Genomic DNA, 19079 nt, shown 5'->3' on the forward strand with positions numbered 1-19079 from the left:
AAAAAATAGTAATAGAATTGATGAGTTTAAACATAAATATAAAGGTATGTGTCAATCAAGATATATTCAAGAACAGGCTTAATGATTGATTAGATGGAACATTGTGGGTGTGGTGTATGAATGTTAACACCTTGTATTAATTCTTTAGTATGTTACTTGTGTGGTGTAGAAGATAATTATTTAAGAATGTAATTATGTAAGAATGTTAACACTCTGTTATAATTTTTTTAGTATATTACTTGTGTGGTGTAGAAGAGAATTATTTATGTAGAGATACTGCTTGCAAACCAATGATGGTAAGATGATGTCATGGGGTAGGACTGGATAAGTCTGACTTCTTCCTACTCCATTCAAGCATGTACTAGGTATAAGCAAATTGATATTGGATTAAGTGTAAAATTATGTGTGTTGTCATATCAACTGTTTTTACATGCTTGAAAGAATAAATCAAATCAAATCAAATCAACACCAACATGGCCATTTGTACCTCTAGATTCTGTGGTGCAAGAAACCTGAAGAAGTTACAATTGCATCTGAACCACAGTCGCCCCATTGTAATCAAACATTAAGACAATTATAATCATTTACATCTATATTTAATAAAATAACTTATTCTCTCTATCAATTTTATTTTTGGTAAAAACTGAAACAAAAACACACGTCTCCAGACTGTCTTTGTAAAATATCACAAAAATCAAACACCACCTTTATATTATATTAAAATTCTGAATCATTTTCCTCTTCTCAACCTCATATTTTGTGCAGAAAAATGTTAAGTGACCACCACAGTTCCAATTCAGTTTAATTTACCTTATTTATATAGCACAAAATCCCAACAAAAATGCAAAAAATCCCCCTCCAGCAAGCACTGGGTGAGAATGGGGAGGACAAACCCCCTTTAACAGAAGAAACCTCCAACAGATCCAAGCTTTTGGTGGGTGGTCATCAAGTGGAGAGAGGAAAGGGAAAAGAAAAAGATCAAGACACAAGAAACAAGCTCACACTGGGCAGATTAATGTGATCAGTGACTGCTCATCAGAAACGTAGAGCTCCAGAGCCAGGGCTACCTGCAGAAAGGTACAGGGAGAAGGAGAGGACACACTACTGGAGAGAGGAGACACAAAGTTAATTACATGCAACAGTGGCATTTGCATTGAAAGTAGAGGAGAGGAGAGGTGCTCAGAGCAGCGTGGGAGGACCCCCCAGCAGTATAGGCCTATAAAAGCATAAGTAAAGAAAGGTTCAGAATCACTATAGCCAGCCCTAACCATAAGCTTCACTATAAGTCAGCTAATTTACTGTACTGTATATGTAATTCTTGACTATATTCTTTTAATAAAATTAACATTAAGGAGTTTTTTTTTCCACTGGCAGAATGGTATTTACACCTGCAATAATTACCATCACAGTTCATATCATTTTGTCCTTGGTTTGTTGCAGTTATGATGAAAAGATTTGTAATAAAGGAAAAATCACTGAATTTTCAAATGAAAATTCAGATTTTGTTAATGGTTAAGGCTCATTGAAAAGATAACAATTCAGCAGTTTACATAAACTGATTTCACTAAAGTTTTTATATTAGGGTTTCAACTACTAATTATTTTCATTAGCCTATCAGTTTATTTCTCAAATAGTTGTTTAATCTATGCAATTTAGAAAACAGGAAATCTTATTTGAGAGGTACAAAATACAATGATTTGCTATTTGTGCATGAAATAATGCATTAGTAATTAAGTGATTTATAATTTTTCAATTGATCAGGTAATCGGTTGCACAACAACCAACAACAACAAGAGCGTGTAAACAATTAATGATGGCGAAAAAAGGGTTAATAAAATCCTGGTTTCTGATTGGTTACAGCCCCTTGAAATTACGGAAGTGTAGAAGTTGGCTCAGCTGAGTTGGCCTGTCTCAGATAACCTGCGGTGGTTCTGTAACATTTTTGGTCAGAAACAGAGTAATATCTCGCAGGAATGTCTTTGTCATTCGAGGGGAGAGTCGTGCTAGTTACTGGGGCAGGAGGAGGTAAAATCGCCGTGCAAACACAACGTTAGCTAGCTAGGCTGCCAGCGTTATGTTTAGGTTAGGTTTTGTAAAATCCGCGGCTACGGCTGTCTTGCCTTTTTTAGGCTGTTTATCACAACAAATATTGCACAAATCTTTCAGTTTGTTGCGATAGCTTCTCAGCAGTCAGTCTCGGTATCTAGTTTTACAAACAGCTGCAAGTCGTAAAGTCGTTGATGTAAGTTAACCTTAGACCAGATGAAGCTTTTGGAAGAAGAGGATGCATCATGCATCGGATTAATGTCACTGTCAATAGATGTTTGTTTGCTCTTCTTATTTATTCTTCAAGTGCAAAGCCAAAGTCCATGCAATGCAATGACTCGGCCTATAATCATAGCAGTGTGTGAAAGAGCACATGCACAACACCACAAGTCAGTCAGTAGCGTAGGACAAAGGTCTGCCCCCCTTTAGTACAGCATTTGTCACCTGTGTACAGATAATATCAATAAGTGTAAAGCAGTGCAAACTGCAGTTGTAATCGTCCTAATCACTAATGAAATGTGGCAAGGATCAAGCTCTGAGTGCGTGTTAACACGTCAGTGCCATTGGCTGAACATACAGGAGTCAACCCATTTTGACATATGGTCTTATGTATACCTACGTCATGGTTACTTCTGCCTAATTCGCCACTACTTCCTTAAATGTAGGGTTTGACGAATGTATACACTATAGTAGACTAATCTGTTTTTGTTTTTGCAGGCCTGGGCAGAGAATATGCACTGGCTTTTGCTGAAAGAGGCGCCTCAGTTGTAGGTAATTAAAGGATTTTCATTTTAAGCCCCTTATACTTCACTTTTTTAGAACAAGCAAAGTGGACATACTGTGGTTAGGGGCAACCAGATCTTGCTTTTGTATACTTTGTCTAGTTTCTGGTTATAGTGAACTCCTGTAACCCTATTTGATGTCTTTTAATTTTTTTGTCATTGCCCCTGAGAGAAGGCCAGATAGTGTGCATGATGACATCAGGCCCATAATAATTCCAGATGTTATCCATAGCTGCCGTATTAAAATCTTACCTTTGCTGCTGATTGCATATACAGAAAATTAAGAAGCACTGGTTTAAATTATGTGACATGAGAGCATGAGTAAAAGTCAGTAGATTCTTGCACCTGTGCTAGAGATGACTGTGGGGTCAGAGGTTTCTGTGCATCAACCCGATACACAGGATTGGTATTGTCACAGATTCTGGTCATCGGCCTTGACACGACTGACCCGCAGTGATTACAGCAGCTTAAAGTAAATGGCATGTAATAATGAAAAATACATTGTTTCTGCTACCAGTCCTTCAGTCACAGTGGGGAGAATTTGTAGTATCACAGCAATCCCTGCTGTCCAAAAAAATAAATAAAAACAATTCAGTGAGTTGCAAAGAGTCTAAATATGGGCCAGGTTGCAACAGGGGGTTTAGGGGCACGTGGTATCAGCAGATTACCCCCAAGCTACAGTATCAAAACTGGCACTCGGAGAGAAAGTAGGGTTGGTGCAGCCTTCGATTTTGGTGATTTAGGAGATAAATTATACCTCAGAATGAGATGTCATAGAGAAATGTCCATTGCTTTGACTGTCATATAAATTATGTTGCTAATTTTTAGATGGCACAGTTCCAGGAGTTAGTGTATATATTCCTCCTCCTCCCCTGTTGCCTGGACTGAACTTGCTCTTGAACTCTGGAATCAAAGAATCAGCTCAGCTCCACTCTTCTACTAACCTAATCACATTTGGAGAATTGCAAAATTCACCCCATTATTGCTAATCTTTTTCTTCTTGCTGCAATAAAGTGAATGACCTTGGGGGAGACACTAAAGGGGGCGGAAAGAATTCTGCAGCTGCTGATAAGGTGGTGGAGGAGATAAGAGCGAAGGGAGGCAAGGCCGTGGCAAACTACGGTGAGAAGTTTGGACCAGATGTCATGTCTTAAATTTTGTCTTTTCACACACCATCTCCATCTGTTTTCTGTCTTGCTTACCTTGTAGCATTCAGGGTTATGTAATGGCAGACTCGAAAACAATATTGATTTCTGTCAGTTCGACTGATGAAGCTGTTAGCAAATATTGAAGGCAAAAGTATCTCCTTATCTCATCTTTGTACATCTCACATATATAAAGAAAAATAGTTTTAAAGAACAAAACTAGACTTTGATCAGCTTCATAGTTGTCTTGAACATCTAGATGTTTTATTATAAGAAACAATTATGCCCAGCAATCAATTAAAATGTCACATCACACATCATTATGTAACACGATTTGCAGGTGAGGGTATCAGCCTTCTCTTGTAAATAATACTGAAACTTATCTTTCTGTTGACTTTTGTTATTTTAACTAACAGGTAACATTTTTATCTATAATCTATGTACAAGGCAAATGCACCAAAGAATCAGATTTATAACTACAAAACATTTAATTGAGCTTTCTAGAACCATACTAGATGTAGTAATTTTGAAATTGAAAACAGTTTATAATTCATCACTTACTATACTAAGTGCAGTTTTGTCCATGTTGTGCAGATTCTGTAGAAGAGGGAGAGAAACTTATCCAGACAGCGCTGGATGCATTTGGAAGAATAGGTGAGTGTTGCATTTGTATGGCAATACTGTGGTCATCAGAGCTGATACTTATCCTAAGTACTGCATTATTAAATCATTATAATGGTATAATTTGTTTACAGATATTGTGGTAAACAATGCTGGGTAAGTCATTTTACATTTGATCACACATTTTTAGGTTTAATCCATTTGTCTTTAGAGTGGCCATTTCTTAGTAGTTATCAGATCAGTGAGTGTATGGGCCACTATCATCACGTAAAAGAGAATCTTTTGGCACAGAGACTCAAGAGACTAAAATGGTTTCCCTGCTTTTCTTTGTCAAGGATACTTCGTGACCAGTCGTTTGCCAGAATGAGTGATTTGGACTGGGGTAATTAAATTATCTTTTGTTTGGCTCACCTCATAATCACACAGTGCTGGCATGCTATAAGTAGAAATACATTTGTTTTTAGTGTGGGTGTGTTGTCCAAGTATCTTATGACCAGTAAATCCCATTGCCTGTGTAGGAGTTTACAAGTCTACTGTAAGCTGGATCTCATCGACAGTTTTCTAGTGTGAAATAACAGAACTGGTCATTGATCAGCTATAGCATTATGACTACCTGGCTAATATTATGTAGGTCCCCCTTTTGCTGCCAAAACAGCCTTGACCTATGAAGGCATGAATTCCACAAGACCGCTGAGGGTGTCCTCTGGTATTTAGCACCAAGATAAAAGCAGCAGATCCTTTAAGTCCTATAAGTTGCAAGGTGGGGCCCCTTGGATCTGACTTGTTTGTCCAGCACACCACAGATGAGAACCTTCTTGCTGTGAGGTGACAGGGCTACCCACCGTGCCGCTGTGCTGTAACGAGATAATCAGTGTTATTCACTTCATAATGTTATGGCTTATTGATGTATAAGGTTGCGTGTTTTATGGTAATGCTTACTGTGTCATTACTCTCCATTTCAGACCTGATTCACAGAATTCACTTGAAAGGCTCCTTCTTGGTGACCCGAGCTGCCTGGACCCACATGAAAAATCAAAAGTTTGGCAGGTAAGGAGCCCAGCTACTAACAGTACCGTGCCATCCTCCTGTTAGGTGGGAAGGGTTGTTTGACAGTACCCTCAGCAGACAAACCATTGCCGGGACTGTAATCAGGAAGATAAAGGGCAGTGTGGTAAGGCCTGATACAGATGTCAGCTAAAGTACCAAAGATACTTAATGGTTTTTATGTGCTCCATTTTAAGGGGGCTCTTGAGGATATGCACTTGAGGTAATGAGCATATAAAGCATGTCTGCTACCACGTTATTATACACCTATTCTGACTCTGACTTTAATCACTTAATATCTAGCTCCACTGGTTTCATGGTGTGAATGAAATAATCTGAATACTAATAACAGCCCAAGACAGAAGATTGGATATAAATATGTAACTTGTACAAAGAGGGAAATTAGTTAATTAGGGCATGCTGAACTTTGGGTTAATTTTTACAATTTAAAATAATGACTCCACAAGAAGCAGCAAAGATGTCCGTGCGGACTTGTCTAATTCTTTCAAGCAGTACAGCATAAAAAAAAAAAAAAATCCAATATCTACTGGTCTGAAGTTGAAGGTGTTCTGCCACTCATCTGAGATTGTTCATTTCTTGAAAAGCCTCTTGAAGGAGAAGCAAAACATCCAGTGCATAATTTACAGTGACTTGGCAGAGAGCACAGGTGCAACTAATAACAATGATGGCTGCATTCTGATAGCGAACAGTCGTTAATGTTATTAATTACACCTGTGATTTTTTTACAGCTATGACAAGTGTGAAAAAGGTCTACTGAGGTTTGCATGTGTTGAATTATAATTTGCAGAAGAAGGTCACACAAATAGCTTTGCTCCCATGTTACTTCAGGTAACAGATGCCTGTCACAGGCAGCTCTACTTGAATGGAAGCAGACTAATTTATAAATTCTGAAGTGAGAATTTCATCACACTGAGCTTAGGAGCAGCTCATCACAGACGAGTAGAAAACAGTTGCAAACGGTGCAGTTGGTTTATATGAAGGTTCTGGAGTAAAACTGTTCTTTAATTCTATACAGGGAGACAAACAGGATAATCGCTATCACTTCAGATTTTATAGTATGAATCCGACTCGAATCCGAGTCGAGTCTCAAGTCCCCAGCGTTTGAGTCCGAGTCAACTCTGAGTCATCAAGGAATAGTCTGGGTTCAGTCTCCATTTCCTGAGTTGGGGTCCTCATGGTCTATATTAAACACAATTGGTGAATAACGAGTCATTTACTGGTCTGCGGGTATCAGTTCCTGAGATTTCATGCTTTTTGACATTGTATTGCATCAGCTCAGTGATTTGACACATAAAAATCATATAGAAAGGTGTGGAGTGTACGCTTTGATGGAAGTGTGCGGGTACAGCATGGTGCGACTGAACTGGTTTTAATATCAGTATCTTATGACTAAATATTATGGCCTGTTACAAAAAAATGTCAGTGTCCATTTCTCCAACTTCTGAGTCCAAATGCAGTCGATGCTCGAGTCTTGAGTCTTGAGTCTAAGTCATCAGTACTCAAGTCCAAGTCAAGTCATGAGTCCTGGAAATCAGGACTCAAGTCGGACTCAGGTCCTGGGCAAAAGTACTGTAACACAGATGTGAATATATCTTCCAGTGCTCATGGGAAACAGTTCAGTCATTGTATGCAGTCACCTCCACCTAATGTTTATAGTGCATTCAAAGGTAAAGCCATAGTAATATATGTTACTTTGCATTAACGCCGACTTGTTGCCTATGACCAGAATCATTATGACGACTTCAGCTGCAGGCATCTATGGTAACTTTGGCCAGACCAACTACAGTGCTGCCAAGCTGGGCATGCTGGGAATGGCAAACACCTTGGCCGTTGAGGGCCACAAGTACAACGTCCACTGCAACAGTATTGCTCCTCTTGCTGGGTCACGCCTTACAGAGTCCGTCATGCCCCCAGGTAAATGGAGAGATGTGATTTTTTTTTTTCTTTTTTCTTTAGAATGCATACTGCGGTGGTTTGCTAATTATTTGTTTGCTCACACATATATATATATATATACTGTACATGTTTTGGACAGGCTAAAGTAGACGAATGGATTTTAACCATAGCTTATCTTTTTAGCGCAGCTGCATAATGTAATTCCCATGTAATGTTGATTTACAAAATGTGAGGCAACAGCACTCCGTTTGACATGCAAATTTGAAATATTGAAGAGGTGTTTGTTTTTGTGTTCCAACAACCATGATGAAATCATGCACCCACTAAGTGCTTTAAAAGTATTATTGTGTCAGCAGCTGATTTCAGCAGGTGGCTCTGGCCTCCTCATTTTACTATAGGCTACCGAATATTCACAAAAACGTAAGTATGCCAATGAAACATCTGGATTCTTCATGTTAAAATGAATATGCACAATGAATTATAGCTTGGGATATCTCACAAACATGGATATGCTGCATATAAACACTATCTAAAACAAAAAAACTAAAATGTCATCTTGTCAGCAATTTAAAAAGGCAGTTTTTGGCATCTGTTGTGTTTTCCAAAGGATCGCCTAAGGCTATTAAGACTCAGTATCTTGAAATGTCTATAGATCATCAGCATATTGTACATACTCTGACCTGGGCATTAAGTGACAAAGTAAAGGAGTGGTTCTGTTGCCCTGCTGCGCTGGTCTACAGTAGCATCTGTCACACCGCACTGTGCCAACTGTGACAGGATGGCCTCACCTAAGAAAATGGCTCAGTTCCATGTGTTGACTTTCACTGATTCAGTCTTTTCTAATAACCAACAAACCTGTATTATTAAACATTTCAGTGCAGTGAAGCAGAATGCCTTTTTGGTATCACCTAGTTGTGATGACTAAAGGGTACCAATATTTTCAGTTTACATATTAAATCATGGATGGTTTATACAGGGAATTAAAAATCCTGTGCTATATTTTCATGACTTTTTTCCAATATATTTAGGATTTATCGTGTGATAATAAGTAGCTATTATTCAAGGCTTCAATATACATCCAGAAATGGGCGGTTTAGCTTTCAATCACATTTTATATTCGCAGAAGTTATTCTGTTTCATGCTTCACGTGCCGGTATTGGTGCATGTTTGTATTTAGTATTTGCACAACAGGTAACATATCTTAGATGGCAGACTGCCCTTATACAGACTCATAGTGTTTTCAAAATGAGAAAATTAAACATGCCATACTTTTAACAATAAACTCTTTTAGGAGTTTCTGTATGACAGATGTGCAATAAAAAGAAGCTCTAGAATATTGCATTTGTATGTGTTATGCTTTGATTTAGACCTTGTGGCATCTCTGAAGCCTGAGTATGTTGCTCCCCTGGTCCTGTGGCTCTGTCATGATCAATGCCAAGAAAACGGAGGACTGTTTGAGGTATATCGGAAACCGTATTCTTCCTTAGTCCTTTTGTGTGTCTTTTTGTCACTGAGTGGCTTTCAGGTTGTCATTATTTGTTCATTCAGAGACTGTATTGTTTTAATATCTGTGTATCTGCTCATATTTTGTCTCCTTTCAGGTCGGTGCAGGCTGGATTGGTAAATGTGAGTTTGTGTGCTTCTCCTGAGGAAATGATATTCATTAGCCCCTGGTTCACTAGTAAAGTGTGTGTTTAATTTTCATTAAGCAATGACCTCTTTTTGTGTGTGTCCATGTGTGCAGTGCGCTGGGAGCGTTCTCAGGGCCACATTGTGAGACAGAAAAACCAACCCATGACTCCTGAGGCTGTCAGGGACCACTGGGACAAAATCTGTGATTTTACAGATGCCACCAAGCCTACGACTATACGAGGTCAGTAGTGCAGTGGCCTGAATACATACTCACACACATATATGCATATATTAGTGCTTTTATATATACTTATAATTATAGGTGTGATTAGCCTGTATTGGGTGGAACTAAAAGACACTGCCTTGGGAGAGATCAACTACACTATTTCTCTGCAATTAGAGAAAAAACACATAGTTAGTGTGGAAGTCAGTGTGTGACTGAGCTTTTGTGAGAGTAAGACACAACATGAACTCAGTTTTCAGCTGAAAGAGCCCTTGTGCTGTCACCTCATCTGTATACAAAATGTTTATTAATAAGACCAAGGGAACAATGGCGTTGAGATGAAGTGAATAAGGTGGAGAAAAGAAGTGAAGGTGAATATGATGAGTATGAACAAGCCTGTTCCCAAAAGGTCGCATGCAAACAAGAGGGTGGCAGTGTTGATTATGATTTCTCTCCGCCTCCCCCATCCCTCTCTACAAATATACATTTGAAGAAAGGATGGCTGTGCTAACATCAACTGAATGTTGGTGTCAGTCCCACAGGGCACTAGTTGGCCTCATTAGCATGGCTTTGTAGTACCTTCTCATTTGTATATTATTACAGAGACTTGTTGCTGCATCTGTTCTGTAACTGCCTGCCAGCGTGACAGAAATTAGTAGCTGTAGTTTTTCCTCTCTCTTTCCTCGGTCGTCTCACCTGTCTCCGTTTGTGTCGACTGAATCTGTATTCATAGCGTGTTACCTGGCTGGATATATTTACATTATATTTTTAGCCGAACTGGAACACACAGTGTTGACTCAGTATGTAAACAACCAATGTCATGTTTATATTCAACGCAAGTGGCTCTCACATCCACAAAGCTGCTCCTGGATCAGTACGTGTTGTATCAAAATTCTTATTGTTTAAGTTTCCCTTGTATTCTGTTTAACTTCACTTTGATCCATTTAACTTGAGTTTTAAAGCTCATTTCTGAAAACGTGCTGTTTAATGATTATCTGAGTGAATGGTGTTAAATAAACAAACTGTGTAGACTGTTCTGCTAAAGGTTTGTCTCATATCAAACCAGTGACACCCAGAAACATGACATTTGATAACGATTTGTAGAGAATTGTCAGCAAATGCCAACTTGTACATTTTACTCTATACATTCAGTTTCCTGATAGGAATATATTTTGCTTTTGCAGAGAGAGGAAGGAGAAGATTGACACCACTCTACTGTGTATGGAATATAAAGCTACCACCAGCAGCTGGCTAAATTAGGTTATAGACTGAGCCAGGCTAGTTGTCTCCCATTGTTTTCAGTCTTTATGCTAGGCTATGCTATCTGGCTGTGAAGTTAGATCGATGAGAATTAATGGGATAAAATTGACTGAATAATACAGTATTAGCCTGGATTAAACCACATATGAAGAATGGGTACCTAGGTAAAATGATAAGATTGACAGTGCTGAGGTGTAGTGGGTAGCACTGAATTGTTTTATCTGTCAACTCTCAGTATGTTGCTGTCTTACACTCATCTATTATCTCTTGCCTCCGTGTAGAAGCCGCGCAGTCAGTTGTGAGTGTGCTGTTTCAAGTGGAGTCGGAGGGAGAAGTCAGTTCAAATCCAACAGCTGTTGCAGCCTTGGCTTCAGGGATCAATCCTGTGAGTCGATGTGCCTATACTGTACTTGAAAAGTGTCGTAGTGTCTGCAAAAAGGTGAAACTGCCACTGTAATCTTTTTAGAAGAAAGAACAAATGTTGACAGTATTTCGGTAATGTAATTTTAAATGATTCAGAATGTGATCTGTTGGCCTGATGTGAGCTTTACAACAGCCTTCACATAAAACACTTCTAAATATTCTTGTGTATGTTGCCTAACAGTTTTTTTTATGCATCAAAACATTACTAAACAGGATAAAGGGTCACATCAGTACACTTTTTCTTTTTTTAGCTTAATGTACAAGTCATCGTATGGTAGTAGACAGATTAACCTTTTCAAAATTATATATCACTCACTTTTGATGAAATCTGTTTTTATGTCCTGTGAGACATTAATAAAACTTAGTAGCTTGCTTCAAAGTTATTAAATGCTTTAGTAATATATCATGATTCAGTACCTCAAATGTGAAATGATATCCAGGGCCCTCTGTTTCTGGTGTCACTGAGATTCTGGCATGTGTGTGTGTGTGTTTGTCTGGACTGGGGATTTGAAACAGAGTCACATAGTAGCCTTGAGCCACCATTGTGTCCCCAGCTGACTTAGCTTTGTGCTAAGAATGTGTGTCTATATTTTGTACAGTATATTTGTGTAGAGCTACTATCGTGTGTTGGTTGCATTTGTATCTCCGTTGTTGTATGTGGCACATGATTGCTGAAGTTATGTCACACTGTGCTTGTATTTACTGTATTTATGCAACTCTCCACTGCACAGAGGTTTAATAATCTTAAACCATCATGGGTACAAATAGGGTGGACAGACTATCAGAAATGCCTGTCTGTATAATGCAGTACACAAACTGCCATATTCAGTAGGATTGATGTAACAGATGATAGAACATGTGTTTTTACTGTTCTTGATATATTTCTCTTTTTTGGTGGAGTTCTGCTTGGAAGTAGTGAGCTTTCTTTTGTTTTGGTGGATTCTGGGGAGTATTTTATGTGCAAAAATAGGCGTTATGTTCCAGCTACGTGCCTAAACCCCGAGGCAGTGTAGGCAGCTGGATTGATCAATATAATAGCTTATTGGTTGGCTGGGACAAGCATCTCAAAAATGCAACTGAGTCCACTCCAATAGAGAATTGGATCAGTTTTATTCTGGTCAATACCGATTCTATGAAATAAGGCTACCAGGACATTTCTACATACAACTGTTTAGAAAGGTTTGTCTTGGTGTGTGCTGTTTCAGCTATATGGTATATTTCCAAAGACTAATAAATTCACTCAGACTGTATGTGTAGTATTTTATAAAGCCTTTGTATTCAGGGGTTGAGCTGTGAAACTCCTCTACCATGAAATGAACCTTATTACTTTTCTGGAAACTCTTAAAATTGCATATTAATTTTCTCTGTCTAAATCACAGGACAATTGGCACTAAAATCCCTCTGCTCTGCCCTCCTCTCAGAATGAGGCCGTGGGACAAAAGCTGCCAGCGAGCACGTTCAGCTTCAACAACACCCAGTGTATCCTCTATGCACTGGGGGTCGGCATGTCCACCAGAGACCCCGACCATCTCAGGTGTGTATCTTTGTGTGTCTGTGCTAACGACTCCAACTGCCTCAAGGTGTCTGAAAGGTTAGCATGAGAAAAATTCAACTGAAAGAAATGATAATTGCTGTACCTAAGAGTAATATCTTCATGTAGGTTCCTGTATGAGGGCCATCCAGACTTCAGCTGCCTCCCTACCTTCGGGGTCATTCCCTCCCAGGCAGCCATGTTGGAGGGTGGGCTGAACTCAGTCCCTGGACTCAACATGGATTTGACACGGGTTAGAAAACATGCACATTAATGTCCTAATTGTCTGTGGGTGTATGACGTTACCTGTGTGCAAGTCTGAGTTTGCTCTGCACGTATACCGTCTAATCCTTATGCCTGTTTGTATCAACATGGTATATTTCACACACACTTGCACACAAGAAGAACACTAGTAATACCCACACTACTCGTGCTAATAAGACTAAGACTTGGTTTGATCATATATCACAGCTGCTGTGATGTTTTCTGGTAGGTGCTGCATGGAGAGCACTATCTGGAGCTTTACAGACCTTTACCAACCTCAGGTATTTCCTTCATTGCTATTAAAGTACATGCAGTTTGTGTACAAGTAGTTGATTTTACATATTGATAAAAGCTTTTACTTGTATTAATGTTACTGTATATAGCATGTCACATCAGTGGGATCAGTCTGAGTGTAAATTGCTGCTCTTTTTGAAGATAGTTCAAGAATTCTCAGACACTTTTAACCATCTGGATGAAGACATTCAGACCATTGTACGATAGAAAAAGACCTTGAACCTGTTTACTAAGTTTCAGTTTGTCCTCGTCTAACCAAAGAGCGTAGCCATCTCATTTGTACAAAGTGAACCCAGTTTATTTTGGTCAGTATCAGTGTTACTTTCCATTATTTTATATTTTCACACCTGACGATGCCTTTTATTTCTTGTATTATATAGATTATAGCTGCAACTAATTATTTTCACCATTAATTCATTTTTCAATGCAGGTGCAAGTAAGATGTTTCAGGAGCCCTGTTTTGTGGAAATACCTTAAAAATGTAGGAAAAAATTGTTTAAGTAGATGAGACATAGGGTGGAAATATGTCATGAAGTACAAGAAATAATATTACAGATGTGCGGGGCCCGATTATGATACATTATTAAAGTAGGAAGTAAATGGTTAAAACACATTTTCAGGTAAACTCACCTCTGAGACCACCATAGCAGATGTGCTGGACAAAGGATCCGGAGCAGTCGTCCTCCTGGATGGTGAGTTTTCTTTTGCCTTAAGGCTGCACAACAGTTGTTTTCACCAGTTTAATGTGTCTTCCTGAAAGCTGACTCTCAGGCTGAATTAAAGAAAGTTGATTTACAGTCTGTGTCTGCCGGGATTGAAATAATGGACTGAGAACCTCTCGTATTTCTTTTTGACAATTCATCACTGATGGGTGATAGAACCACTCTGATCTATAATTAATCCGAATTAAAACGAACAACAGGGGACCTGAGGACCTGATTTCTTTACACACACTAAACCAGTCAGCTTCTGTTATCCTCGGTGTGAATTAGTTATTTCTGGGTAAGACGGCACATCACAGTAGCATCCTGCAGAAGCAGTTTGTTCATATTTATGCCTAGTTATATTTTGAATGAACCTAATGGAATTAACCAGCCAGTACACTGACTGCAGTCTGGATCTGATTCCCTCTGACAGCTGCTAATTGTCTCTTCACAGTCCACCTCCTGCTCTGGTTTCACTATGAATGGGCTCTAATGAAGAAATGTGTATTTATTATTATATTTAATGTCACGATATGTAGCATACCATTAAAAATGATTACCAGGCAAGTGATGCTAACTTAATAACAGCAGTGCATTTGTCTCTTTAATCAACTTTTACTACTGTACACAAGTACTGAGTTTAATGTGAGAAATGACAAACTAGTCCAAGATTCTAGATTTGTCTCTGCACTGACGCAAGGTTTATCACAACCTCACCCAGGATAGTACAATCATTAGCTAAAAGTGTAAAATGCTGTAGTTTTAGGACAATTTTTTTTTTTGAACTTGTACATCACACCTCAGATCTTCTAGTCTACTTTCCCCCCCCCCTCTACAGTGACTTGTACTGTAGATGCCCTGTAGAGTGTTCTGGTAGATGAACACTCACCTTGAGGCCTAACAAATGTGTTGAATGCATTTCCTTCCTCATAAAATATTTGCAAAGCTGATTTTTAAAGTATCAGTGTTTGCTAGTGAAAAGTCGTCTTCTCTGCCCTTTGCTGGCTATCGATCAGTGGAATAGGTTGAAATTGGCTGCAGGACACTAAACTGTATTGCAGCACTTGTGCTTTTGTGTTGTACAAGATAAACAAATCGAGGACCTGAAGACATAAACATTCTTTGTCCTTCTGTAATAAAGGCATACAATTCTTTTGAAAAGTTTAAAAATGCTCCTATGTGTCCAAAACTCCACAGGATGCCTTTTAAATACTCACTAATATTCTGCCTACACATGAATGCTGAAGTAGTAATAATAATCCAAAAATATACATCATAGTATACCACTGACAGTGGCCTTTACATTTGCTTTGTTTCTTTTGCTGATTAATTTTTGTATGCCTTTAACTTGTACTATTATCTCACTGTAGTGTTGCTACTTTGACATAAGTAAAGGTTCTGAATATTTCTGCTATGGATATGGTTTTGAATTCTACACCTGTGCTGGTTTCCAGTGAACACCTACAACGGCGCCGAGCTGGTGTGTTACAACCAGTTTTCAGTGTTTGTGGTCGGAGCCGGGGGGTTCGGAGGGAGGAGAGCCTCAGAGAAAGCCAAAGTGCGTAGTCTGCGTTCAAGTTGCTTTTCCAAAATGAACAAAATCCTCAAAAATAAATGTCTTGTATTTGATTTGCTGTATTTGTGTGCTGTTTCCTCCAGCCTCCTCTTTCTCCACCTCGTCGGGCACCAGATGCTGTGGTGATTGATTCTACCACAAGAGACCAAGTGAGTGTGTCTGTGCAGGTTTTGTTGCTGAATAAATAAAGCTGTATTGATAATACGTGGATGGAATAGAAGATTGTTTTGTTTTTGTTTTTTTTTTAGACAATGTGAAGGCAAGGCAGAAGTGTTGAACAAGGTTTTTATACTATCTGAAAAATAGAAGTCAGACTGTATGATGCAGCAGGAAATCAAAATAAAAGGGGAATTAAAATGACTGTATCATGTCAAAGACCTTATTTTATGCATCTCCTCTATTGCCTTCACAAAATTTTTTATTTCATTTCACATCTGTGCATGAGATGTTCAGGAATTTGTGAATTAGATATAGGTCTAAACAATGTTTATTTTCCCTGTGGTCGCAGGCGGCTTTGTACCGTCTGAGTGGAGACTGGAACCCTCTTCACGTAGACCCCAGCTTTGCTGCTATGGCAGGTGAACATCTCTACATTTGTTCTGTATTGTATTTTTTCCATCAAAGATGTCTAAATTGATTTTGATCGGAACTAAATCATCCCCTGGGCTTTTAAGTCAAATGATGTGTGATGATTTCATTTATATATGCTCTTTGGTCAGGCTTCGAGGCTCCCATCCTGCATGGTTTGTGCTCATTTGGCTTCGCTGCAAGACATGTCCTCAAGCAGTTTGCAGACAACGACCCCTCCAGATTCAAGGCAATCAAGGTAGCCATTACCTGTAATTTAAGTCCTGTCAAACATTTTATGAGTCATTGGGCCTTGTGCAAGAACCACGGATATGAAAGGTTTTTCATATGATTTATGACATGACATTAAACTCAGCAGCACAAAATTCTTCCCTTTACCTTTTAAAAAAAAAATTTTTTTTTTTCCTGTGGTTAAATCCAAAGGAAATCTCAGTAACATGCATCAACACATGAACAGGTGACATCATCAGCACAGTTGGGACCACTGATGTTTATGGACATCACCACTTCTCTCCACTACGTAAAAATGAAACTAAAATATTGTGAATGCGGTGGCTACCATCTTACTGTTTTGCAACTAGAAGTGGAGTGACCAATCAAAGCTGTCAAATCAACTGAAATACAGTTCATTGCAGATCCACCACCCTCTCAATTCATCTCTTCCTCTCAGGTTCGCTTTGTGAAGCCAGTGATGCCGGGTCAGTCACTACAGACTGAGATGTGGAAGGAAGGCAACAGGATTCACCTCCAGTGCAAAGTCAGTGTATGGCATTAGTGTGGGTGACAAGCATCATTACAGATTTATGGACAAAAATGCATCTGACTTGTCATTTCAGTGATGTTCTTTTGTGAATGTTCTGCATGTGGTGCGCTCTTCTTATTCGTCTAGGTGAAGGAGACCGATACACTTGTGCTGTCAGGGGCCTATGTGGATTTACATGTCACATCAAATGCTTCTCCAGAAAATCTCAGTCAGGTACAGCAGTCTGAAAGAACAACTCTCTTCCTTCTGGATTCCTTTACAGAGCCTGATGTTTCCTCTTAGCTTTGTAGTTAATTTAGACAAAATCAAGTTTGTATGAAAATAGCACTATCTTATAACTGGTGCTATCGCTGTGGGTACCTTTTGCACAGGGAGGCGGCCTTCAGAGCGAGCTGGTGTTTGCAGAGATCGGGCGTCGTATTAAAGACTTGGGCTCAGAGTTGGTGAAGAAGGTCAACGCTGTGTTCGGCTGGGAGATCACCAAAGATGGCAAGAATGCTGCACAATGGAGTAAGTGTACTGAACGCTGTAGAAATGCATTAAACATAACAAATTCAGTGTCATTGCATTATGGGAAAAATAATAGTTCTGATCTTACTTACTCCATAAGGAGAAACCCTTTCTGCTGTTAGAAACAAACACAATAACAAACAAACTTGGTTTTAGCAGAAGCTACAGCTCCCTTACCAGCATAGCACTGATGAAATATACAGTTAAAGTCAGGAGTTTACATACACTTTAGCCAAATGCATTTAAACTTAGTTTGTCACAACTCTTGACATTTGATCCTATAAACATTACCTGATTTGCCAAAACAAAGAGTTTAACATGACATCTATGGAGTGGTTTAAAAAAATAAATCAGTTTTAATAACTTCAACCTAAGTGTGAGTAAACCTCTGACTTCAACTGTAAGTGGAAGGCAGACGTCAGGACTGAACCAAATCTACAGGTTCAGCCTGAGTGGGAGTCGGTAGGGATCCTGCACAAAATCAATCCTGGTCTGTCCCCCTTTATATAAAATATAAGAAAAAATGGGAACACACTTTATAAAATAGCATGTGCACATATATTTAAACTGATACTGGAAAAACATAGTGAAGGCATTTGGTTCCACCACTCACAAATTAAGATGCAGCCTGCATTGTTGTCTACTGGGACTTCCCTCTGAGAACTCAGGGCCCCCCTACACAGTACACTTTAATAGCAAAGCTTTTACTGTTGGCAAGGAGATGCATCCTGTTTCAGTGGATTAAAGAAAAGCCCCCAACTGTATTGCAGTGGTAGCAAGAAATATACACGATTCTCCCAGTGGAACTTCTGTCACTTTGAAGGGAAATGACAATCTGTTTTATAATAAGTGGCAGCCGGTCTTGGCTCACCTACCAGTGAGATTTTGGCCCTGATAATGAGGACATTGTACTGAATATCACATGCATTCATGCATGAACTTGCCTATGTTAATTTCTCAGTTGTGACTGGTAAGGACTGTGCCTCTGGTCTGTTGGATGCTGTCGTGTTTGTGCTGAATGTTTATTAATCTGTTTAAAAAGCACAAACACGGTGAAGTAGAGACATAAGTACAGGTACTATACACACAATGGAAAAGTAAATGTTTCATGTGATTAAAGCAAGAAAAACTGCAGCAATACAAACAGGATAGAGTGTTAATATGTGTGGGAAGCCAAGCAGCAGGTTGTGGCACATCAGAATTAAGAACATTTATGAACATTTTCTATATATATGAAATAAAGAACAGATTTTATGATGGGGCTGTAACATCGGGAACGTGAGTGTGTCACACTACATTTGTTGGTCCCAGCAATCAGTCTGAAAACATGATTCACTATGACATTATGACATTTGTCCTTGAAACAACGGCTGAAATGTCAGCATGAGTTCTAATTTTGACAAGTTAATTGACCCAGATTAACATTTTGCTAACAAGCTGTCAAACCATTAAAACTAGGCCAAAAATCTGGGCTAATGCCTGAATAATAACTCCAAACACAAATGAGGTGTGGAGACAAGGCAGCCAGCTCAGCGAAGGTGAAGCTACAAGTGGTGGTGTATGATTTATTCCTTCATCTTCTCTTTTTTTTTTATCCTGTTGTCTTCTAGCCATTGATCTGAAGAACGGCAGTGGCTCCTTGCATAAAGGCCCTTTCAGCGGGAAGGTGGATGTGACCCTCACATTGTCAGATGAAGACTTCATGGAGGTGGTGCAGGGGAAACTCAACCCTCAGAAGGTAACACACAAGCAGTCG

At 39.1% G+C, this 19079-nt stretch overlaps 1 protein-coding gene across 1 annotated transcript in view; it reads left to right on the plus strand.

The window, feature by feature from the left end:
- The first annotated feature begins 1866 nt into the window (after positions 1–1866).
- Positions 1867–19079, plus strand: part of hsd17b4 (hydroxysteroid (17-beta) dehydrogenase 4) — an 18981-nt gene continuing 1768 nt past the window's right edge. The window contains exons 1-24 of the mRNA XM_020593869.1: positions 1867–2025; positions 2764–2817; positions 3843–3950; positions 4568–4627; positions 4729–4750; positions 4930–4976; positions 5557–5641; positions 7386–7573; positions 8923–9014; positions 9157–9181; positions 9300–9428; positions 10952–11055; positions 12515–12627; positions 12754–12877; positions 13118–13169; positions 13803–13874; positions 15341–15444; positions 15546–15611; positions 15971–16040; positions 16182–16288; positions 16721–16807; positions 16940–17026; positions 17185–17323; positions 18934–19061. Of these exons, the coding sequence (XP_020449525.1) occupies positions 1974–2025; positions 2764–2817; positions 3843–3950; positions 4568–4627; positions 4729–4750; positions 4930–4976; positions 5557–5641; positions 7386–7573; positions 8923–9014; positions 9157–9181; positions 9300–9428; positions 10952–11055; positions 12515–12627; positions 12754–12877; positions 13118–13169; positions 13803–13874; positions 15341–15444; positions 15546–15611; positions 15971–16040; positions 16182–16288; positions 16721–16807; positions 16940–17026; positions 17185–17323; positions 18934–19061 (2115 nt within the window). The 5' untranslated portion in view covers positions 1867–1973. The remainder of the gene's footprint in view (positions 2026–2763; positions 2818–3842; positions 3951–4567; positions 4628–4728; positions 4751–4929; positions 4977–5556; positions 5642–7385; positions 7574–8922; positions 9015–9156; positions 9182–9299; positions 9429–10951; positions 11056–12514; positions 12628–12753; positions 12878–13117; positions 13170–13802; positions 13875–15340; positions 15445–15545; positions 15612–15970; positions 16041–16181; positions 16289–16720; positions 16808–16939; positions 17027–17184; positions 17324–18933; positions 19062–19079) is intronic.

The sequence above is a fragment of the Monopterus albus genome, unplaced genomic scaffold (genome assembly GCF_001952655.1).
Source record: "Monopterus albus unplaced genomic scaffold, M_albus_1.0 scaffold20.1, whole genome shotgun sequence".
Lineage (NCBI taxonomy): Eukaryota > Metazoa > Chordata > Actinopteri > Synbranchiformes > Synbranchidae > Monopterus > Monopterus albus.